We start from the raw sequence: 24195 nt of genomic DNA on the forward strand, positions 1-24195 counted from the left end.
AGCCAGGGCTGGCCGATCACCCCTCTCAGGAAGCCCAATTTGCCCATGAGGGGAGGGGGCTATGATGGGTAAGGAAGCCAGGGACCAGGGCCACCTCCTCCCCTGGGTGTGTGACCTCAAGCAAATCTGTTAACCTCTCTGGGTCTCAGTTTCCTTCTGTAAATGGGGGTGGGGAGCCCTGGCCATGAGGATTTCTGAAGTTCAGATAACTGTCATCTGGAGAGTCCTGCCACTCGGGTGGGCCTCAGGTGGCGCTTTGTTGGGCATTGCAAGAACTACTCCAGGCCTAGTCTCCCTGTCAGGCAAGAAGGAATTGTAGGGAGGGAGAGACAGGTGACAGGAATCCAGCTGAGGGTATTCTGACTAACTCTGACCTGGCTCTGGTGGCAGGAGGCCCAGCCTCCCGGTCTGCTGGGCCGCCATCTGAAACGCATTACCAATGCTTTGTAAACTGCACATCATTCGGCCACATGAAAGCCTGGGATCTAAAAATAGCCATTCCCAGAGGACACCCCGCATTGGCGGGGCTCAGCTGACCTCTGCACGCACACCCACCACTAGGCCACCTCCCTTGCCAGGGGGCCCCGACTGGCAGGGCCACACCCACCCACCCTCCCAGTGTGGGCAGCCACTGCTGGAGGCCACTATCTGGGCACAGATCTCGTCCAGCTGGTCAAAGCTGCAGGCCTCAAGGCCTTACCTAGGGCAGAATGTCTGGAGGAGGCAGCTGAGGGCATGTCGGTGGCCCCAGGACCCCTTCCCCAGACCATATATGCCTGGCATGTCTGTGGGAAGCCAGTGGAACCATCTTACAGATGAGGACACTGGGGTCCTGTGGAGGGGAAGCACAGGAAAGGGGACTTGGTCACTGTCAGATGGTAGACAGGAGAGGCGCTGGTATGAGAAGGGCACAGGGTCCTGCCCTGGACCCCATGGTGTCGGTGGCGTCTGCCCCAGCACGAAGGCAAGGCAGCTGTGGGTCTCCAGGCTGCTACGGTTGACTCTTTACCCTACTTTCTGCAAGCTCCTTTTCCCTATAGTCTCTATGACCAACTGCAAAACCACTCTTTTCCCTAAAAATAAACATGCTTATGGGATTGGGGGAAGCTTTGTAGCTATCAAAGGAAATAATAGGGTGTTTAAGAAAATTACATTGCGTTTTAAATAACCAGCATGAAAGTCATTAAGTTTGAAGTTTCATTCAAATCAGATGGCTCTGTGGCTGGCCTGGTGGCCAGGCAGGCAGGGGGTGGGTGGGCGCTTAGGGACGCTGAGAAGCAGCCTGTAGAGAGCTCTGCAGCAGTGGCAGTGAGGTCTGCGGCTATAGCCAGGGTCCAGGCAGGGCGGCCCCCGAGTGTGCGCCGGGCTGCAGCAGCCACCCCAGAGCTTGCTGACAGGCTTTGAAGCAGGCTGCAGCCTGGGAGCCCCCCAGCTGTGGTGGGCAACCCCATGGGTGGGGCTGGGGGGGATGAACATAGACCAAAGGGTGTGGGGCCAGATGAAGCTGGGATTGCAGAGGCCACAAGCGTTGATGGCCGTGTTGAGGTGGGGTTTAAGGGATGGTGGTTGGGATCAAAAGGGCTGGAGAGGATCTACAGGGCCAAGGCCACATCTGTCTTCTTCACTGCTGGAATCTTAGCGGCCAGCATAGCGCATGACCCATAGTATGTGCTCGTAAACAGTTGCAAGAATAACAACAGCCACAGTAATAGTGCACGTGTCAAGAACTTCCCAAGTGCCAGACCTGTGCTGGAGACTTTTAATCCTAATATCAAGATCCTTACAAGAAGCCAAGAAAGTAGATATTATTATTGCTCTCATTTTACAGATGGGGAAACTGAAGCTTAGGGAGGTTAAGAACTTTCTAGTACCTGGCAGAGTCAGGACTTGGACTCAGGTCTGTTTTACCCCAAAGCCCAGGCTCTGCTCTGTCCCTTTGGTCTCGATTGTGTGGAGCTCGTTGGGAGCATTGCAGGCTGCAAAGCTGAACCCACTCCTGTTGAGTTTATGAGCTGAATTCCTCTGGCCTCATGGAAAGACTTGGCCCTTACTGCCCCTCCTGGGTGTGACCTCAGAGCTCTGGACCTGGGTCAGGGCTGGACCACATGCTATCGGGGGCCAAAAGGCTTGTTTCTTGGTTAAGAGCAGGACCTCAGGGCTTCCAGAATAAATATTACCTGGAAAAGTGTTTATAAATGACATTTAAGATGACATCAGTTTTCGGAATTCCCTGGTGGTCCAGTGGTTAGGACTCTGCGCTTTCACTGCCGAGGGCATGAGTTCAATCCCTGGTTGGGGAACTAGGATCCCGCAAGCCTTGCAGCCAAAAATAAAACTAAATTTTTTAAAAAAGATTACATCAGGTTTGATGCATGATGCAAGGACAGTTAAGAACTATGTATAGGTTGATTCCTTCTTTCTAACTTTGGTCCTGATCCTGGCTTAGCTTGGAGTTCACTGTTGGACTTCTCTGGCCCAGGTGCCCTCCTCTGTGTGGTCCAGGGATGGGCTAGAGGGTGTCATAGGCTCTGAGACAATGGGAATAGCTGGACTGAGGAATCTGAGGGCATCCCTGCACATGGGTGTCCCCTCCCCAAACCCCTTGGGAACCAGATCCACCTCCCAACCCTGCTGCGGCATTTTTAGAGTTTCTTCTTCTACCACTGCCCCCCTCTGCTCCTCCCGTGCCACCCCCTACGCCTCCCCCAGCCCCTGCTCTGGGTCTGGTCACTGAGGGCTAGTCAGGAGCTCAGGAGTCTGGCCCAATAGCAATCTGGCAGTAGTCCAAAGGAAATCGAGGGCCAGCAGCCCTGGCCTGGCACAAAGGCCGGCTTTCCTGAAAAGCCTTGGTCTAGGGACATGCTTGCCTTTGTCTTTTGTTTTCTTCATTAATTTTAAAAAATATTAGCAGACACAAATATTACTTCATTTAATCCCTATGAGATATGGATATTGTACAGATGGGGAACCTGAAGCACAGAGAGATGCATTTTGCAAGTGCTGGAGGAGAGATGTGAATTCGGGCATCTACCTCTGTGTTCCCTGCCCTTACCACCTGCTACCTAGCCTCTTAGACAACATATCTATCCCCTCATTTTCGAAAAATTGGGTTTTATAGCTACAGCTGGGTCCCCTTGGGTCCCCCATCCCATCCATCCCCACTCCTCAGCCCCCACCAGGAACTTAGTGTTTCACCCTCTCGCTGTATTTTTATAGCGTTAGACCCAGGTGTGTATCTGTAAAAGCTGTTTGGTGTGGTTTTTGGAACCCCCTAACTCAACCTCATGAGAGGGCTCCACCACAAGAGGGCCCCTGTGGCAGTTGGAGCAGCCCTGCCCTCCTCCGTCTGCTTACACTTGGTGTGAGGGGCTTGGGTGGGAGCATCCTGGGGCCTGAAGCCTCCAGCAACTCCTTTCCACTCCTTGCCTTGTTCACTTGGGATAAACCGCTGGACTGAGTCCAGACAGAGCCCCAAGGGCCTTCCTTAACTGGCAGTAGCTGCAAGGGTTAGACCCAAGTGAGCTTCCTGACGGTGGCCCCAGCGCAGAACTGTCCTCCGGGGCTGGTACAGGCAGCTGAACAGACCAGGTAACTCAGAGACCCCCATCTTGTCTTTGCTCCTCAGAAGCTGGCTGAAATTAATCGGGGAAGGAATGCAGTGCCAAGGCTGGGGATAAGATCTCCAAGTCTCCTCTGCCTCCCACCCTTGAGCCGTCGCTGACCATCAGCCTCCACCTCTCTGGGCCCTGCGCCGGGCCGTCCTGGCTCTCGCTCCTAGGCAGCACACTAACTCTTCTGCGGGTGGCCATCCCACCCCGCATGCACGTGGACTGGGAAAAGAGGCCAGACCTGGTGGGAAGAATGACTTCTCACAGTTCCCTTAGTCATTTACGACTGAGGACCCACATCACCTCCTGTGAGGGCAGGGTGTTGCTGGCAAAATCCAGCAGGTCCCGGGTGGGTGGAGGTCTTAGTGAGGAGACCCGGTTGCCAGGGGAGAACCTGGCAACCACTCGGCTCCTGCGCCTCACACGTGTGGTCTCCATTGCTGCGCGCTACCAGCTGGCCTGTGAGGCCTCTCACTGAGTGGTAAAGATCTCTGGCCAGGAACCCCAAAGGGCTGGATTCAAATCCCGATCTGTCATTACTTGCTCTGAGACCCTGGGCAAGTCGTTTAACCTCTCCTGGCTACCCTTTCCTCATCCGCACAATCTGTACACACGTTACAAAGTGGTTGGGAAGACTGGTGGGATTCGGGGGTCAGGGGGCGGACCCTGCAGGATGCTAGGCACACAGGAGGCTGCCACTAGTGGGGGCTGCCGTCTCTAAATCTGCACTTCCGCTGCTTTCTTCATGCCTTTTCTACAAAGCCTTTTGGTTTTGCTCCCAGGGGAACAAAACCTCTGAACTCCTCAAATGCCTTCTTCCCAGAGCCTGGCTTTCCCTACTGCCAAAGACAGCCTGAACCGAGGTTGTGCCCTGGCCTCTGCCTCAGGCACATGGGCTCCCGGAGGGCTGGGCCTTGAGGAGCTGGGAGGGCGACTGCCTGGACAGGGGATGCCCAGCCCCCGGGCTGCTGGAGAGTCCCCAGACAGTGTGTCAGTAGCATCAACTAGCAGCTCAGCTGCAGCAGCTCCCGGAAGCTTATATTTTCCTCTGAAAACATCCTGTCCTGAGGGGCGTTTACCTCAGAGAGGAAGAAGGAAAACAAAAGTAAATGAATGCATAGAAGCCGCTGGAGGCTGTGGGCCAGGCCACTCAGCTCAGTGAGGTTCCGCTAGCTCTGGGGGTGCCTCGGGGCCAGGCTGGGTCTAGAGCAGGCCTGTGGTTTGCCAAGGCTGTAGGCAGGGACTCCAGTCCTCGCCTCTGCTGTGGCAGGACCCCCTATCTGATGTCGAGGCCAGGCAGCTGCTGGACTGGCCACGTGGACCTGGGAGGGCTCTGTGCATCCCTGGCCACAGTCCTGTGTTGGCAGGTGGGACTAAAGCCTCCTGGTCCACACCAGCCATACCCCAGCCCTCCAGCTCAGCTGGCCACTCGGCCGTGGCTCCATGCTCTGTGGTGGGCGTCTAGCACAAGGCGTCCAGCACGCTGTGGGCAGGGTGCTTGAAGGCCATCCTTTGGAGAGCACCATGTCCTGGGCAGTGGGGGCTGGCGATAAAAGGGCATGAGCCCAGTCGGGAGATATCTGCAGACGTGGGGTCTGCGGGAGCCTGCACATCAAGGCTTGGCTGATATGCAGGCGAGTCCCCTTTGGAGGACCTGCTTCCTTCTGGGAAGTTCATTCTCATGGTCCCAGGCCGTGGGGCAGCTTCCCACTTAGAAACTGGCCAGACTCCTTGGCGCTTAAGCACCGTGGCTGCTGGACAGTGGATCCCCAGCCCCAGACCTCGAGGTCTGGGGGAGCTGAATGTGGTGGGCACTAGTGGGCCCTGGAACTGGGAGAGGAGTCCAGAGGAACTAATCAAGGCCAGAGCAGAAGTTCAGTGGCAGACTCTGGATGGAGCGTGGCCTGGTTTCTGGCAATGCAGGGAAGAGCAGTGAGAACTGGAGAGGACCTTTTGAGCAGGGCCACTGTGTGGGGTTATGCAAGGGATTTGGGCCAAGGAGCTGAAATCTAGCCTGCACTGTGCTCCCCAAGCCACGTGCCCTGGTGTGGGCCCAGCTGTCTCTCCAGAGGAAGGGGTACTTTTTCTAGTTAGCACAAAGGCACCATATGAACTAGTGGTGGCCCTGGCTTTGACCGTCTGGTGAATTCTGACTCCCAGGGTGTTGCAGGAAGGAGAAGATGGGGTAGAAGGAGGCACAGGTTCTCAGTTGCCAGGCAGGATGTCCCTGACTCCCAGCAGTGGCCCCAGTTCCTCCTAGCCTCCTGTGTGCTGCTGTGACCATGCCCAGCCCCAGGCAGGGCCTAAACACTGGCTCACACTGGGCCCTACCTACAGGTACTACTAAAGACCCAACTTTGAGAGCCCAACAAGTGGGGGGAGAGCTCTCCAGGCAGAGGCAACAGCATGGCCCCTGAGGCCAAAGTGGCTGGAGCACAGAGGGAGAGGAGGTGAGAGAGAAGAATGTGGCTGTCTGTTGTTGCTTAAAGACCCTGAGAGACCTTAAAGGGGTCCCCAGCACTGACTTGCAATTTTCTCAGTGTCACTGAGCCTCACTTCCCTCATGAATAAAAAGGGAAGGATAATGCCTGCCTCAAATCAGTTGTCACATGTGGCATTTATAATACTCAATTTCACATCTGTACACTTGGCAGAGAGAACAATAACTCTATCAATAGCCCACCTTTCTGTCTAGTTCGAGGTGTGGATCTGCCCTCCTTCTGTGGACTCATCCCAAGGGCCGTTCCACAGCTCCAGAGCAGGCATCAGGAATACCCCCCTCCCCCTTCTAGGAGCCAAGAGACTGAAGTCAGGTCCATGGTTGGATGAGTGGGTAGGCATGCAGGGTTTCTGAGGCATCAGGTATTCTAGAGGCCTTCATTCAGCAAGTCTTAATGAACGTGCCAAGTACAGACCCTGGAGAGGCAGAGATAACTAACAAGCCGATTCTGCCGTCCAGGACCCCCAGGCCAACCCCTGCAGCAAGTGGGCAGCTCTGCCTGCTGGGCTGGTGGAACCCCACCCAGGTCGCAGTCCTAAGGAAGTGGCCCTTAGACTGAGGTCAGGATGAGAAGGAATCAGTATGGCAAAGAGTAGGAGGAAGTGTGGAAAGCTGGGAGGGGAGTGCGTAAGGGGTGGGTAAAGGTGCAGAGGCAAAGAGCTGGACACCTGGGTAAGCGAGAGGCAGGCCTGCGTGGTTGGGTATGGCTGGGGTGTGGCTGGGCGAGAGTGAGTCGGGGAGATGTGGGTTGGGGACCTGCGGTCATGTCCCAACTATTGCCATCAGGCAAGCTCCCCATGCCAACAGCCCTGGCAGGCAGGCAGGCATGGGGTGTAGCTAGAACCCCAATCCCAGGGTCCCAGAACTTACTGGAACATTTTTAGGGTCAGGGGAGCACTGGCTCAGGTGACTGACCAACTAGGCTGAAGAAGGGAGAGACGAGTTTAGGACTGCGACTCCTTCCCCTGTTCCCCCTTGTTCTATCCTTGATAACCAACCATAGGGCCTTTGCAGTACAGTGGGTGGAATCTCAGCTCTGCCACTTACAAGCTGTGTGACCTTGGGCAAGCTATGTAATGTCTCCATCTCAGTTTCCTTGTTTATTAAATGGGGATAATAATTGTACTTATTTCATAGGTTTTAGGAGTACATGAGTTAAACTCTATAAGGTGCTCAGAATTATGCCTCACACAGGGTATAAACCATCATCTGTCATTAGCAGGTGCTGATCTCCTGGCCTGAAACATTCTTTTGCCTGATGCATAGTAGGTAGGAGCTTAGTAAATACATCCTGACTGACTGTGTCTGCTGATAGTGATCAACTGCGAATTCTGGTGCAGTGTGTGTATGTGTGTGTTGAGGGGGGGGGTGCTTCTCCTGGCACAGTCCCTGCCAAGGGGAGGCCTTCTTGGGAGGGCCTTGTCAGCCTCACACGCTTCCACCCCCCAGGCTTGAGACCAGAGGAAGCAGCAGCTTTCTTTGCTGAGAAAGTGTTATGCGGCTTCTTAAGCGTTTGGGGGTTTTCAGAGTCAACCGTTAGAGGCGAGGGAGCTTCTCTGCTGGCAGTGGCAAGGGCTCTCAGGGTGCACACAGCCTGTAAGCCGACCTCTGCGGTCTGCAGGGAAAATGCCGACCGTGTTTATTTTTCACCTGAGCCTGCAGGAAGTTGGGGGTTGGGGAAGAGGGAGGCGGGAGCAGCCCGGCCAGGCCCAAGCCCGACTTCAGAGCAGAAGAGACCAACCTCAGGAGTCCCTCGTTTCCACCTCCTCCTGCCTGGCCCTGCCCTAGGGCCCCTTCTTGGCTCCAGCCTGCTGAGCAAGAGGAGGGCATGCTGGGGCACCAGAGTGAGGAATTTCCAGCCATGGGCTAACAAAAAGATCCCAGAAAGATGAGGACCGCCTTTGAGATGATAGGTTTTGAACCGGTGTGGGGAAGAACAGTAAGAGCACTGCCGTGGCAGGATGGACCGCCTCTGCTAAGACTGTTTCCAGTCCAAGGGTCTCAGAGTCTAGACTCGTCCTGGAGTGCTGCAGTCTGGAGGGGGAGAGGGGAAAGGGGCTGTATGCAAAGGCCAAGAACAGGGGTCTTGGAGTGTGCTGATCAAGGAGTATGGTCTGCTGTTAGATCTTTCATTTGTTTATACATCCCACCATGCTGGGAGCCCTTACTGAGTGCCCGGCGCTATGCCTGGCACTCTGCCCTCAGATGTAAGAGATGAGGTTGTGCCATCAAGATACTCAGGGACCGGTGGGGAAGATCAACCCAGGCCTGCCTCTTTCCCTCGGAGGCAGGGCACAGTCACCATCAGGGGAGGAGAGGAGCAGAGCTCCAGTCACTGAGCTCCCCGGACACAGGCCAGGCCCCAGGCGACTCCACCCTGCTGGCTGGGCAGCCTAGCCCTGGGCCAGCCTTGTGCTGAGGCCGTGGAGCGGGACGTTCCATTGGCTGAGAGGGGTGTGGGGCACTAGGTCCTGCGCCAGACAGTTTCCCCTGGCTGCCACCACCGGGCACACAGGGGGCTGGGGAGTGAGGCTGAGAGGCAGCCTGCACGAACGTGGGAAGGACTGGCCAGGCCCTCAGTGCTCTGTCCTGGAGCCCTGGCACCTCAGGGCCTCCACCTGCCGGCAGGTTCTTAGCCCTACCTCTGCCCACCTGGCACTTCTCCTGTGGTCTGGCTACAGACTCCCATTTAATGAGGCTTTTCCCCAGTTCCCAGGGAAGGCTGGGGGACAGGGTGAGCCCTCTGTCTATCTGCTCTTGTCACACACATACATACCAGGCCAGAGGCTATAGGCTGAGCTGGATTCTGAGGTTTCCTAGACCTAGAATGAGCTGTGTTACAACATGGAGCTTAACCAACCTGGCCAAGGAGGGTCAGCTCTAGCTGTCCCTCAGGTGACAGGGCTTCCTGGCCCAAACAAGCCTTCCCCAGGGAAGGTGGTGTGCTGTGAAACCTGCTGTGGAGCCACCCTCTCCCTGCCCTGGGCAGAGTGGGACTCCGGGTCTGTCTTCCTAGAGCTGGCACCTTGGACCCCAGGCTCTGCTCCTAAGATTTCCCAGGGTCAGAGCTGCCTATTCCACCAGCCAGGCTTATAACTGAGGGCTGAAAAGCCAGAGCCAAGGCTGGATGGCAGGGCCTTCTCTGAAGCAGAAGTTTAGACTTGAAAGCTCCGTGGTCTGCAGGGCCCTGTGGAGGGTGTTCATTCCACCCATTGCACCAGGGCTCCTGGCATTTGTGCCCTTAGATGGCGAATAGTGGAACGCCTTCCACCAGGGTCCCTAGTTCCTGAGGGAGTGGGCCCTGAGGCTAATCTCCCTGTGTGCCACAAGGCCTGGGATCTGGCTAATCCCTGTACTAGGAACTTATCAGGGTAAAAAAGGCCCCCGAGGTTTCCAGAAAGCTTTCCACCTTCATAGGCCCTTGGCTCCTGCTCCCAAAAGTTCTAGGATAAAGCAGGGTTTTTTGCATCCATGACCAGTGAGGTAGGCAGGGTTGATATGATCATGCTCATTTTACAAGGGGCACATACTGGCCCAGGATCCTATAGAGGAAAGGTCAGTGAAAAAGGTCAGCAAGCCTAGAGCTGTCCTTCCCAACCCACTTCCCATCCTGGCACAGTTAAAAATGACCACTGGAGTAACTGGAGGAAGAGGCTGGAGGCTGAAACAACCACGAGAAGTGCTGGGCATAGTGAGCAAGGAGAGAGGAGGGTAATGGGGTTAGAGAAGTAGTTGGGGGCCTGATCCTGGAGCTTCATAGGCCTGGGCTGAGGAGCGATGTGATCTTAATTTATATGGCTGCTGGATGGAGGACTGAGGAAGCAGGAGGCTGCTGCAGTCGCCAGGTGAGAAGTGATTGTGGCTTGGACTGGGTGGGGAAAGGGAGAAAGAAAGAAGTGGTTGGATTCTGTTATATTTTGAAAGTAGAGCCATTAGGATTTGCTGACAAATTGGAGGAGGAGTGTGAGAAGAAGCAGCGTCAAAGGTGACTCCAAGCTGTTTGGTCTCAGCAACTGGAAGGAGGGAGTTACCATTAACTGAGGAAGATGGAGAGGAATGTTTGGGGCAGGAAGTTAACGGTTCTACTTTGGACATGTTGAATTTGGGGAGCATTTGGAGAGTGGCGTTCCTAGGAGAAGTGGGGGCTGGAGATACAGATGTGGAGTCATCAGATGAAGACGTTTAAAGCCGTAAGCCTGGATGAGAGCATCCTGGGAGGGGAGGATTGATAGAGAACTGAGGGCCAAGCTTGGGTCAGGTCAGGAAGAAGATGAAGAGCCAGAAACAAGGCCGAGAAGGAGTGGTCTCTGAGGTTAGAGGAAAATCAGGGAAGTGTGGCATTCTGGCATCCAAGTGAAGAAACTACCACAAGGAGGAGGGAAAAATCAGTTGTGTTCAATGCGCTGAGAAGTCAGGTAAAATGCAGACTGAGAATTGACCGCTGAGTTCAGCAACATGGAAGTCACTGGGGACCTTGACGAGTCACCTAGGGAAGTGATGGGGCAAGAGACTGGCCTGGATGAAGGGATAATGAGAGCTGAGGACTAGAGGCAGCAAATGGGGACAGCTCTGCTGAGGTTTGCAATAAAGGGGAGCAAGACATGAGGTGGCAGCTGGAGGACTTACAGGTGGGAGAAATAGCAACCTGCTGGTACCCTGGTGGGAATAAGATTGGGCTTGCAAAGTGCTGGGCACAGTGCCTGGCATGTGGCAAGTACTCAGTACATGAAGGGGTCACATTCCCCCACACATCATACCCCACACTTACTGTCCCCAGTCTACTCCCCTCTCTCTTGCCGGTCACCTGCAGGCCTGAGGATCCTGTTTTCCACCTTCCACTCCATTCCCCCACACAATCCCAACCTGTCACAGGTGTGTCTGGGTCCGTGCTGGGGATAAAAGGCCTGGGAATGACAGGAGCTTCCACCAGCTTGCTCAGGAAGCCCAGGGGCCTTCACACAGCAACAGGAGGGTCCCAGCAACCAAAGCCTTGAACAGCATGGCCCTGTCTTCACTCTTCCCAAGTGATGCTGCCAGTGGGGCTGCCAGGCGTGTCTGCCATCTCCAGGCAGACCTCCTCTGGCACAATAAGACCAAAGCGTCTGGCCCACGTGAGGCCTGGCACCAGGGGGCTAGGAAAGCACTCTAAGTAACGTTTCCTCCTCACTCTTCAGGGTGAATGAGGGGCTTCTTATATGTCCCTTCCTCATTACCTGACACCTGACTACTTGAGCTCCTGGCTTTATCCTCACAAGAGCCATTTGAGACAAGGTAATAGGTGCTCAGGTACTGTAGTAAATTAGATCCAGGAACTGAACGTGGTTGGCAGACTCTTCCTCAAGCTCACAGTGGCGAGTCCTCGGAAGCTCTCCTGCGCTGCCTCAGGAGGCCAGGAGAGGCCTCTGGTCAGAGGTGAGGCATCGGCCTCAGGAAGTGGCTGTGATGCCAAATCCATGCCAGCTGCAAAGAAGGAGCCACTATTAACTATTAGATCATTAACTCCTGTCTGCCTGAGGACAGAAGGTGGGCTCATCATCCCTGGTATCTAAGACTCCTCCTGGGGGGGCAGATGGATGAGCAGGGGACTGACAGGTCGCAGTGTGAGCAATTCACCAAGCCCTGAAGGGAAGGGTACAGCTTGTAGCCCAGCCTGAAGCTCCCCTGGAGGGAGGAATGTGGGAAAGGTGGTGGCCAGGGCTGTTGCTGGGAGGTGTGGGATCCTGTGCCCACCTGGGAGCCTCATGCCATGGCTACAGTGTGGCTCATACCTGCCCTTCCCTCTAGCCTCACTCTGGACCCCCAACAGCCAGTGCCGAAGGACCGGTACCAGGCCTCCTCACCAAGAGCTACCCTCACCTTCCCCAAACCTGGTGATGAAGTGATCATGAACCCCATCCACTACACAGGAGAGGAAGCCCAGAGATGTTAAGCAGTCTGGCTAAATTCAGCCAGTGAGAAATTTCACCTACAGGGTGGGAAGGAGCCCAGACTACCATCTCTCATGACTGTCTTGCCCCAAAGATGTCCCATTTCTTGTGTGTCATGGGTTAGAAGTCACTCATCTGTGCTCCCAGCCAGCAGCATCCCCACAGGTGGACTTTTCCAAGTGGAAGCTGACCTTCAGCTTTAGATGATGTCTCCAGGGCCCTGGCCTGCAAAGGTATGCACCGAGGATATACAGAGCTAGGCCTTGGCCCTGAGCCGCAAACTCCCTGTGGTTGGGTCTCAGGGGAGCCCCCGTCCCAGTCTGAATATGAGTCAACTCATGACAAATCCATGTGACTAGCGTGAAAAGTAAGAGTCCTGCGGTGCTGAGGAAACAGGAAGTGTGGAGGCTGGGTGGGTTGGCCCTGGGGGGAGCCTGGCCACAGCTGGTACCACGTTGCCCCACCTCCCCTGAGTTAGAGAGCTGAGGGGGCCCCTTCCCTATGTCAACAAATCCTCTTAAGCCTGAGGTGGTTCCAGAGGGTCAGACTCAAGCCTCTCAGTCTGGAGGCTAGAGGAGGGGGACAGTAAGCTCTAGGCTTTTTTTAGGGCTACAGGCTTGTGAGCAGCTCCCCAGACAAGCCATAGGGCCTCAGAGAAACTGGGGGATCTCTGAAACCAGGAGGCAGGAAGAATTTCCTGGGCAGGGGAAACACCTCCTAGAACTGAGGGCCAAGAAAGACCGAGAGGCTCACTAGGAGACTGGACTGCTTGGGCAAAGTTGGGCGGGGGGGCAGGGCCCCGGGACACCAGGTGGCCTGAGTGGGGTCCTGTCCAGTGAAGCCTGTGGTTTTGATCACCTCCACTTTCCTCTGGTGGTTGGGCTGCTGCCACACAGCTAATTGGGGCTCTTCCTGTATGTGCACCCCAGTCTCATGCCTTCCTCCCTCAGGTCCCCCACATTCACCCACCCTCCTCGTTTTTCAGCACAACAAGGCCAGTCAGCCTTCCCACGGCGTCCCCCAACTCTCTCCTCTCTATGACCATTTCAGCAGCCCACACCCCACACCTGCTCCAGCCGACATCAGCCAGAAGCAAGGTATGGATCCTGGATGGGAAGGGCCCAACAAGACCCAGAGCTGGGGAGTGGGGAGATCAAGTCCCTGCCTTCTGAGACCAGGTGGCTAGACCCTTTTTGTAAATGGAGAACCTGCGGCTGTGCAAACTCAGGGCCCCTCGAACATGCCCCAAAGATTGAGGAGCCTGAGAGCACCAAAGGGTTGGAGAAGGTGGTACCTGGTCAAAATCTGAAGGCTTCAGGTTGAGGTAGGAGCCTAACTCCTGCATGACTACCCAATACCAGTATGGGAGTAGGCCTCTGTGTAAAGCTGATAAATATATAACTTGTAGTCTTTCCCTCCTCCAGTGAGAAAATGGAAAGTGGTGGTTGTGATGGCTGATTCACCTCAGCCTCGGGCAAAGTCATTCTGAAATCAGCCATTGTCGGCTGTGGGAAACCTGCTGACTCAACCCTGGGGAGGAGGGGGCACGGGGGGGACAGGGACGGGTGGAGCCCTGGCTCCCCAGGCCAGGGGGTCTGCCTCCTGCCCAGAAAGCCAGGCTAGAGCCCACAGCAGAGAGGCCCCAGTTATAGACCAGCATTGGACCAGGGTGTGGCAAGGTATGGCCTCCCACTCCTGAATGACTCCAACTCTGCCACTGTCCAGCCACTGTCCGTAGGCAAGGCACCCAAACCCTCTGCCCTTGATTCCCCTAGCCTGTAAATGGGACACTATTATCACACTGGGATAATCCTGAACAAACCAGTATGTCTGGTCCTCCCTCTAGCACACGGAGATGGGATCCTAGGAGGGCCCCACAGGAGGCCCCAGGATGCAGTAACTAGCTAAAGTGGCCTCCATGTCAGGCTGGCTCACTTACTCGGCCCCTCTCCACTGCAGGAGTTCACAGGCCTCTGCAGACCCCTGACCTCTCTGGCTTCTACTCTCTGACCTCAGGCACCATGGGACAGCTCCCGCACACTGTGAGCTGGTGAGTGAGGGCCCAGTGGGAAAGGGGCACCTTACGCTTGTTGGACCCATACCTGCCCTTCCATTTTCCTCCTCCACCCTTCTGTGCTGAGCACCCTGCCAGCTCTGTACAGGTACCAGGGGCTGGCCAGCAGCTCTATCCATGCCTCAGCTAGCCAGACATAGTCCCTTTGGGAAGGCAGGAGACCTAGCTCCTGGTCCTAGCCCTCTCACACTCTGCCATAATGTCTAAGACTTGAATGGGGGAACCCTGGGCTGTTCAGGGCCATATGAGTATGTGAGGAAGAAAAAGTAGGCCTGGCCAGGGAGGTAGCAGCATGCATAGCCACAAGAGAGGCTGTTGCTTCTCAGTGGCCTGGTGGACAGAGGGATACTTCTATTTGCCTCAGTGTCTACTGCTGGCTGGTCCCTTCCTTGGCTGAGCTGCTTGAAGAGCAGGCTCCTTCTTGCCCCTATGGTGCCTGCTTCAGTCCAAGCCCCTAGCATGCTGCCTGGAGAGCCTACTAAGGTTGGGCCAGGGAAAGACAGCCTGGATCCCATTCGGTAGGCCCAACTGTGAGCCAAAGGGCCCATCTTCAGCTGGAGCTGGGCCTTGGCAGAGTACATGACCCTTTGTTCGTCATGCGCAGTTTGACCTAGGCAGGTCTCTAGCCTCTCTAGGTTGGGGCAGTTACCCAAAGGCAGGAAAGCTTGGCTTCCCAGGAAGGCAGAGCAGGCCAGAAGCCCAACCTGGGGCCCGCCTGCCCCTTCCTACTTGCCCTTTATCCAGGTTCAGCTCACTCTTCCATGTCCAGATTGTCTCTGGATAAAGCTCCACCTTGAATACAATCAGGACTACCCTTACAAGTCTCCCCAGGATTTAAGTGCACCGGGAAGGTTCTGGGAACCAGAGAAGCACTGCTGAAGCTGGTTGATCCTCAGGTCCCTGCCCTCTCAGAACTCAGTCCACCTAGTGCACAAGTCAGGCAAGAGGCCCAATTACAGAGCACTGTTAGCAGTGCTTTGAGGACTGTAGAAGCCTGGAGGGACACCTCATCCAGTGTGGGATCTCAAGGGCTTTCAGGAGAAAGGGTGTTTTGGCCAAGCAAGACCTTGACAGATGACCAGGAGCTTGAAGCAAAGTGGGACAGAACAATCCTAACAGTATCAACAGTGAGTGCAAAAGCCTTAGGGCAGGTATGCAGGTATCAAGCCCGAATTTCAGGAGGTGAGGCTGGAGGGACCCCAGAGACCTACTAACCTGGGTCCCAGGAGAAGGCTGCCATTTCTACCCCTTATACACGAGTAGAGGGAAGGTAAGTCTGTACAGCAGGGGTTAGGAACCGGGCCACACAGCAGGAGGTGAGTGGCAGGGCAAGCCCCAGTCCGTGGAAAAACTGTCTTCCACAGAACAGGTCCCTGGTGCCAAAAAGGTTGGGGACCGCTGCTGTAGAGGGAAAGGTTGCCCTCTGGTGGCAGGTGTTTAAAACATACACTAGAGTGGTCCAAGCAGAAGCCCATTTGCCTTATTACACTAGGGGTCAGGCCCGAGCAAGGTGGGGAAGTCGGTCCCCACATTTGGCAAGTAGCCAGACTGCTAACAGCTATCTCTCCCAACCACAGGCCCAGCCCTCCTCTCTACCCCCTGTCCCCTTCCTGCGGATATAGACAGCACTTCCCTGCCCCCACCGCAGCCCCTGGCGCCCCCTACCCCAGGTGAGTCCCCTACCCTGCAGCTAGGCTCCTGCTTCCTGTTGCCCAGGCTTCAGTGCCCACAAGAGGCCATGCCCAGGCCAGTGCTTGCCCTGTGTCAGTCGTCTGTCCATCCGTCCGTCTGTCATTCTCCAGCCCCACGCTGCCCTATACCTGAGGATGAAGCCAGTGGGAATGCAGGAGGCCTAAGCCCAGGCCATACTGTGCAGAGCACGACAGAGCATCCAGAGACAGTGCATGTACACATGTGCAGGTGTGTGTGCACTCACCTCTGTTGTGCATCCTGCTGAGCAAAGGGTGAGTCAGGACAGCATCCCCCGAGCTCTGCCCAAGCTGAGGCAGCACCTTTTACATGCGTCTCTAACCTCTGGCCCTTAGGGGCCACCTGTTCAGTTATTCCATACCTGTGCAAGCAGTAAGGGACAGATTGGTATCCATAGAACATCAAGAAAGTAAAGTGGGAGTTATGTGTATATACGTGTGTCCTTTCACTTGGCTCACTCCCTCAGTGACGGGCTTGTGCGCAGGTATGGAACAAACAATTCGACATCTCTAGCCCTACTGGAGCCCACAGCCCAGGGTGGGAGGTATAGCCACAGCAGCAGCAGTTGAATGGGCTAGCTGGCTGATGGGGAAGCCCTGAGGAGACCCCAGCCATGTCTGATGGGTCAGGGAAGGCTTCATGAAGAGGATAACATCTCTTGAGTGAGGGGAACAAAGGGAAACATCAGTAGCTGGAGATGGCTGGGGGTGGGAAGTGATGGGAAATGGGGTGGGGGCGGGGCTAGAAATGTCAGCAGAGATGGCCATGCAGTGCTGTGCAAGCCCTAGGGCGGAGCCTGGGTTTTATTCTGTGGGCAGTGGGGGAATTTAAACAGAAGTGGCCAAGAGCATTCAGGTGTTTTTAAAACTGTTATCAGGGCTTTTGTTCCGGCTGTTATATAGAGAGGCCTGGAGGGTCAAGGAGGAAAGTAAGGGCAGCCACAGGCTGAGGCTGAGCTGGTGATGGCAGGTGATAAGGGGATAGATTCAAAAGCTATTCAGGACTTTAGTAACCACCTGAATTTGACATACATGTAGATTTTTGCATCATGTCTGTGCAGTATGTTGAAAGCAGGTTATTTGTATGTATTTCTGTGTACTTGTATGCAGGCCAGTGGAGGTGGGTATCTGTTCACCCTCTTGTACTGTGCAGGGGCCTCTCTGTGTCCAAAGATCTGGCCTGTACATACCTGGCTCAGTGTTAACTCTTCTTATCCCTTTAGGTTCACCCATCCACCCCTGATGCTAGGTTCCGGTGTACCTGGTCACCCCGCAGCCATCCCCCACCCAGCCATTGTGCCCCCTTCAGGGAAGCAGGAGCTGCAGCCCTATGACCGCAGCCTGTGAGTGAAAAGACACTCAATGGGGACGGGGGGTGGGAGAGGTAAGCAGACCTCAAGATACACATTCCTCCCACCAGGCCCAAGCCTGCTGCCTGGAAGCTCCAGGGACTGCCAGGAGGCCTCTGGCCAAGCCGTCTTGTGGCAATTGCCACTGACCAGTTTTTTGATCCTCAGAAGCAGGAGGGGAGTGGGTGGATTTAGTTTGAGCCAAGAGGGGAGGGGCTTTCCTTACTTAGCTGCAGAATTCCTATAAGGAACAGTTACTTAGCTCTGCTCACCTACTTTGGGGCAGCTAAAAAAAGATCCCATTTACAAAAACCCTAGTATCCAGGCACTTGCACATACACTGGACACGCTAGAGGAGAGTGGTAACATCAGGATACCGTGGGGGCCCCTGAGTGATCTGTTCATGTGTCCTTCAGGAAGACGCAGGCAGAATCCAAGGCAGAGAAGGAAGCCAAGAAGCCAACCATCAAGAAGCCTCTAAACGCCTTCATGCTGTACATGAAGGAGATGCGAGCAAAGGTCATCGCAGAATGCACACTCAAGGAGAGCGCTGCCATCAACCAGATCCTGGGCCGTAGGGTGAGGCCACGGGGCAGGTGGCCTGGTAGGGGCGGGCCCTGACTACCTTCACTCCGGTGCAGCCTGCTGACTCCCTGATGCACCTCCATCTGCCCCCCTTCCCCTCTGCAGTGGCACGCACTGTCCCGGGAAGAGCAAGCCAAGTATTATGAGCTGGCCCGCAAGGAGAGGCAGCTGCACATGCAGCTCTACCCAGGCTGGTCGGCGCGGGACAACTACGTGAGTGGCCAACACACAGTAGGGGAACCTTCAAGATGCCAGGCCACAGTCTCACCAGGGAAGTTGGGACTACTGTCCTGAAGGCACAGAGGAGGGGAGGTGGTGGAATAGAGGGTCCAAGGCCTCCCATGGCTAGCTCAGAAGAGGATCAGATGAGGGGAGCTGCCCCTAAAGGCAGGCTCATTTTCCCCAAGATGTACTTCCACACAGGGCTGTTGTCCAGTACTTGATTGGGCTACATCAGCACAAGTGGAGGAAGGGGCCCAGAAGTCACCTCCTGCATTCAGAAATTAGACCAGTGTGGGAAAGGGAGGAGGAGACCCCAACTGCCCCGTGGTAACCTAGCAAAAAGTGCAGTCAAGAAACACCAGGGTCCCCAAGTCAGAGGGAACTGTGGACCTGGAATCCCAGCGGCAGCCAGACTAGGCAGCAGGCTGCAGGTGTCCCAACCACTCGCTCACTGGGGTTACAGTGTCCACCTCCCAGCATCCTCTGAGCATCTTCTGCTTTGCTCCCTGCAGGGGAAGAAGAAGAGGCGGTCACGGGAAAAGCACCAAGAATCCAACACAGGTGAGGCCTTCCCTCAGCAGTAGTGGAGGCTCCTCTCCGGGTCCCCAGCTCACAAGTGGCCCTGCTCTGGCCCAGCAGAGGGGCCGAGTACTGAGCCATGAACCTTCAGAGCCTGTGCCCTCTGCAAGCAAGGCCTGCATCTCACAAGTCAACCCCCCACAGGAGGAACAGCTACACTAAGTCCCAGGGAAGACCTGCAGAAGCCAATTCTTAGAGCAGTGTTTTGTGACCCGCCACACACGCCCCCTTGCAAGCCCTGCTAGTGGCCAGCCTCTGCCAGAGAAGCTAGTGAGGAACTGTTTGATTCAAGACTAAACCCAAATACTGCATCCTGGTTAGTTCTGCGGAGGTGAGCAGCAAGCTGTCTGGGTGGAGGTTGAGTCAGGCCCCATGCCTGACCCCAGTGGTCACACAGCCTATTGGCTGGTGCCTAGCAATTTCTCTATCTCCCCACCCCCAGTTCTCAGGGAGGTGCAAAGTGCTCTGTATAGAGGACTCGGGAGGCCGCACCCTGCCCCAAGTCTTTCTGTGGGTGAATTCCTGTCCCAACTCTGATACTTCACACTCCGCATCCACGAGTGACTTTCTCAGCTGTGCTGCCACACAGGGAAGCTGGAGGCTAGGACTGGGGCATGGGAGAGTCCTCAGTCCTTTTTCTAAGGTTGAAGAATGGGCTTTACTTTCCTTCTGGAAAAGTATGTAGCATAGGCTTAAGCTACAGCAGCAGGGGATATAGGTCAGGCAGATTGCACACTGGCAAAGATGAAGAAAAACTGGATAAAAGGGGCAGGGAGTTGGCGGGGGTGGGGGGGCCCTAAGGTAGAAGAGGCTTGATGATCCCCATGGGCCCCCCAGGTTCTTCTCTGAGCTCCCTTGCTGCAAGGGGCCCCACAAGCCGCAGAGAGGAGCCAGTCTGATAGGGTCCCCTCCCTCCCCATCCCCGCCGTTCTTCCCACTGCCTCTACACTGCCAGCTGGGTGCCACCCTTTCCTGATACCTTGGCTTTGGGCCCTGAGGCTCCCACTAGGGCTGGCTGTGCCGTGGAGAAGCCCTTGCCTGCAGGGACTGTGGGGTATCTGTGACTGGCTAACACTGATGTTACCTCTTCTTTCTGGGCCCTGCTCTGCCCTGCTGCCTGCCTGCTCGCCCTCTGCCCTGCTCTGCCCCTCTGGCATGGCTGTGAGCAGACCCTGGCTCGCCTAAGAAATGCCGTGCTCGCTTTGGCCTCAACCAGCAGACGGATTGGTGTGGTCCGTGCAGGTGGGTTTGTCCCCACCATTGTCCTCCCTTTGCTTCAAGCTGCTTCCCTTACTCTCTGCACATGTTCTGCTGGGCCTGCTGCCCTCCTTTGGCCCCTATCCCCCAACATACCCGCAGACTGGGGAGCCCATGCCTCCTAAGAATGGGAGTGAACACAGAACAGCTCGTGGGGAAGACCACTTGGGTCTAAGAGGAAGGAGAGACAATGCTCTAGGAGGAAAGAAAAGGCAGACTTAGAAGGTATTTCTGGTACCTGGTACCCAGGGTTCCCTGGTAATGTTGGTCTGGTGCTCATCAGGGATAGCAGGTCCTCAGCATGACACATTTAAATGGCCTGAGCTCCTATTCCCAGGCCTCAAAGTCGTCATGGTCCACCAGCTCCCTCACTTCTTCCAGTTGGGATCCCTGCTGTACCATACCGAGCCCTTAATTCTAATAACAAAGTGACTGTAGTAGAGAAAAACCTGAATAACCTAAATGCCCAGTGGCCATGTGACTCATATCATGTACCTACTGAGACCAGAGGGCTCAGAGAGGTAGGGAGATGAACAGAGGTACCCCTGGTACCCATACTCAGCCCCTGTGGCATTAAACCTGTATGTTTCACCATACAACAGAGAAATATTTGTGTATGGGAAAAGAAAGTATACCTACCAAATGGCTAAAATTGCCTAGTTGAGGTTCAGGCCAGGCCTGCCAGGGCCAAGGCTGAGGCTGCTCCAGGCAGTAAGTTCACTGACTCTAGGGAATACTGTCCAGCCCCTATGAGTGCCCACCATGCTCCCTGTCCAAGGGCAAAGAGGAATTTGGGGGAAATAGGTATGTGTGTGTATGTACACATGATGGGAGGCAACCCTGTTCTCAGAGGAAGCCCTCTATTCCATCCATTCCATGCTACTCAGAAACAAAATATGGTCCAGAGAATAAGATGGTAGGAATGGATAAGACAAGTCACTATCCATTTCTTGCCCTTCTCTGCCCCTAGCCTAGGTCTGAGCATTTGGATTGCTCAGCCCTAGAAGCCACAAGCCCATTGCATCCCGCCCCACTTCTGCACAAACATGTGAAGCAGAGCCTCAACAGCCTAGACTAGGAGATAGCTGCCCTGGAATATAACAGGCAGCCCACAGGCCAAGCTACAAAAGGTCCCTGTGCCACCTTGTGGCTCTGCTGGGAGCTGCACCTGTCCCAGGTCTGGGCCAGGCTCAGCAGTTGTAGCACTAAGAATGAAGGCACAGGCATATCACCTAAGTCATGGGGAGCTAGGCCTATGCAAGGACAGCATTTTTTTGGTTGTGGAGTATGACTATGAATTCACCCTCTGTTTACAGATAACTCTCTTCACTATTCCTAGGAGGAAAAAGAAATGCATTCGGTACTTACCCGGAGAAGGCCGCTGCCCCAGCCCCATTCCTTCCGATGACAGTGCTCTAGGCTGCCCCGGGTCCCCAGCTCCCCAGGACTCGCCCTCATACCTCCTGCTGCCCCACTTCCCCACAGAACTGCTTGCTAGCCCTGCGGAACCGGCGCCTACATCACCAGGTCTCTCAGCCACTCCCAGCCTCCCAGCCCCCTGGGCCCCCTCAGGCTCCTCACAGCAACCTGCAGAGTACACAGGTACAGCAATAGGAATCTCAGAGACAGGCAGCCTAGCATGCACAGGACACATGGCTTCCTCCAGGGGCCCACCCTCTGAGAGGAGACGACAGAGCCCCAAAGCACGTGGAAACCGGCCAGGGGCCCTGTTGGCTCCCTCTCAGAGTCCAGGCCCTGGAGATTTCAGAGGCTGCACATCTTCTGCCTGAACATGGGGCCATCAATTCAAACTGCTCCAAGTGGTGGGAATTAGATCTGCATTGTGTCATTTGATTAAGGGCATCCCCTCATGCCTATGGCAGACTGGATCTATTCTTTTTACCATCTGTCTTGCTAGCCAGATGCCCCTCCCTGCCTCCCTTGCTTTTCTGCTATAGGTCATAGATGGACTGGACTGAGCCCAACTGCTTTTCCTACTTCCCCCAGCCAACCCCACCACTGCCACACCCTCCCTATACCAGATACTTCATGGACCAAGAACAAGCTGGTTTACGAAACAATATGTAAGCATGGTCACAACCACAAAGCTCAAGACAACTGTGCTTCTCTCTTAAGGGCCTAGAGAAGCCCTGTTTACAGAAAACCAGCTGCTATCTGTAAGCTGGACCAAAGGAAGCTTCTTGCCACGTTCTCAGAGGAGTGAATGGAATAGGTTAAATATAGGCCTGTCACCCTAGCCAACAGGAATAACCTGACACTACCTTAAAGGCAAGTGTGGGTGGTGAGGGTATGTGGCTCTAGTTCAAATTACTCGGAAATGTTTCCTAAGGAACTCAACCACCTAAGAAGCCCTGATACCAAATGCCTCAGTCACTAGTGGCTGCAGTCAACGGTTCAAGTAAGTCATGGCTCACAATCCAGTGTGCATCCCTACGCGCTCTTGAGAGCCTTTTTCACAGATCCAGTTCCAGCCTATCCACATCATTCTAGCCAGCTCTCAGACAGTTGTAAGAGGGCAAACCAAACCTCAGGACAGCCAGTGCCTATCTTCCAGCATGAAAGTAGGCCAGCTTCAGTTTCCCTATGGGGCTGCAGGAAGAAAGACTATTACAACCAAAGCAAGGAGCCCAGAAAACCTCTAGTGGTGGACATTGGGTTTGCACCACAGCCTACTTTAACCCATTTCTGAGCCAAGCTTCAACCCTGAGCCTTAAAAAACGAATCTTTTTTTAATTTAACTTAGTTGGGTTTTTTGCCTCCTCTTCACTGTACATAGCCTGAGTCCAAAGAGAAAGGGCTATCCCCGTACCCACACACACCCTCAACAAAAGCCTTTAGTTCCTACTTTAGCCACTGGCTTCTCAGAATCCAAAGATCATATGTTCTGGTGTAGTGTTGCAAGAAGTCTTGAGAGAAAAAAGGACCATTGTAGTATTCAAAATATTTTTGTATTGTTAATGCATATCACAGAAAAACTTTTCTGATATGAGAATAAAGATACTTTTTACTGGGTTTCTTTTTCAAAGCTTGACTCTGAGGAATAAGCTGTTTCAGTGACAGAGTATAACACTCTTTCCTTTTCTTCTCCATAGCCACAAAGTTTATTCTCTATTATGGTACACATGTTCTCAAGGCCTTGAGCCTACGCAAGCCAGGGATTGACTCTTGTCATCTCTCCTTAAGGGGCGTGGGCCCTGTTCCAACCCAGAGAGTGGGGCTCATGCTAGGTATAAGTTCCCATTGCAAGCCTTGATCTTAACCCCCCAGTCCTCTGAGCTCACCCTTGATGCAGGCACAGGCCAACCTACCCCACTGCTCATGAGAATGGACTGAAAACTGCCACCACAGCCCCTAAGAAAACCCAACCAGAAATAGGCACATATCATCACTGGACTCCACTTTCCTCTGAAGGCAGAGAGAAAAGACACAAGTACATAGCCTATTTTGAGGAAAGCATGAACACACAGGAATCTTTTATAACCTGTTATCACCATAAAATCCAAAAGATGGGTATTTTAATAGCACCCTTTCCTCCCAAAGACTGTAAGGTACATGAAGTATTTCTTAAAGTAGTCATATTCTTATACAAAACTTCTGAAGACTGATAAATCTACTTTTTCCACAGCAGTTTCCATCATGTTAAAGTATAAACTTGAGAGCCATCATGAATGTAAAAGGTGTCACAAAGCCACCTCAAAAGGTCAGTCAACCATTAGGTACAAATGGTGGGCAAGATTACAACAGCCAGCTGCTGGGTCACCATAATGTATTGTAATTTTCACTTAACAGAGTTAGCTTTTGGGATTTTATGTTTAAAAATATAAAGAGAGTCATCTTCCAGAGTAGTGTCTATTTAAAGTAGGCCACTGAAAGTTGTAATCCTAGACTTGCTTTTTTCTGCAAGGGTGCTAGAGGAGACCAGCCATTCTCTTGACATCTGTCCCATTTAAAGAATTCCGCTCTGGCTACTGGCCTAGTTGTTTCAAAAAACATTTTAACCAAGGCTTATGCAAGACTGGGTTGCTGCATCTGATCTGGTGTCTTATTTACAGCACAGGGGGTACATGAACAATGCACTCTTTGTGTATGTGAGGGTAAAGAGGGGGGGCTTTGGCAACTTTGTTAAAATCAAATCAGCCTTTTAAAAGAAACTGACTTCAAAGAGGAAACTCAAATCTTCCTAGATCATACCAGCACATTCCTGTGAGGGCATAGGGTGACTTGAGAGTATAGCCCCAAATTCAACTCCAAATACCACAGCAGTCCCACCTCATTTCCAGCCAAAAACACGCCGTTTTCTGAGACATAAGACAAGACATCCCAACCTCCTTACATTCCTAGACAACTGGCAGATTTGTTTGAAA

General features: G+C 54.1%; 1 protein-coding gene and 1 long non-coding RNA gene across 7 annotated transcripts in view; one reads left to right on the forward strand and one right to left on the reverse strand.

Annotated features, from left to right (window-relative positions):
- The window catches only part of TCF7 (transcription factor 7), a 32935-nt gene extending 10092 nt beyond the window's left edge, over nt 1–22843 (forward strand). For 2 of the 6 annotated variants that reach the window (XM_059059951.2, XM_067031644.1), the window contains 8 exons: nt 13021–13132; nt 13995–14085; nt 15687–15779; nt 17042–17161; nt 17584–17746; nt 17858–17965; nt 18487–18535; nt 21127–22843. In XM_059059951.2, coding sequence (XP_058915934.2) covers nt 13021–13132; nt 13995–14085; nt 15687–15779; nt 17042–17161; nt 17584–17746; nt 17858–17965; nt 18487–18535; nt 21127–21149 — 759 coding nt within the window. In that variant the 3' untranslated portion in view covers nt 21150–22843. The remainder of the gene's footprint in view (nt 1–13020; nt 13133–13994; nt 14086–15686; nt 15780–17041; nt 17162–17583; nt 17747–17857; nt 17966–18486; nt 18536–21126) is intronic. The other 4 variants (XM_067031641.1, XM_059059952.2, XM_067031642.1 and 1 more) reach the window with 4 other exon arrangements.
- Nucleotides 18179–21289, reverse strand: LOC136794046 (uncharacterized). The gene is made up of 2 exons (XR_010840233.1): nt 21179–21289; nt 18179–18480 (listed from the first exon to the last, which is right to left on the reverse strand). It is a non-coding gene; the product is annotated as an uncharacterized lncRNA (long non-coding RNA).
- Nucleotides 22844–24195: the final 1352 nt, after the last annotated feature.

Source organism: Kogia breviceps, chromosome 4 (assembly GCF_026419965.1).
Source record: "Kogia breviceps isolate mKogBre1 chromosome 4, mKogBre1 haplotype 1, whole genome shotgun sequence".
NCBI classification, from domain to species: Eukaryota; Metazoa; Chordata; class Mammalia; order Artiodactyla; family Physeteridae; genus Kogia; species Kogia breviceps.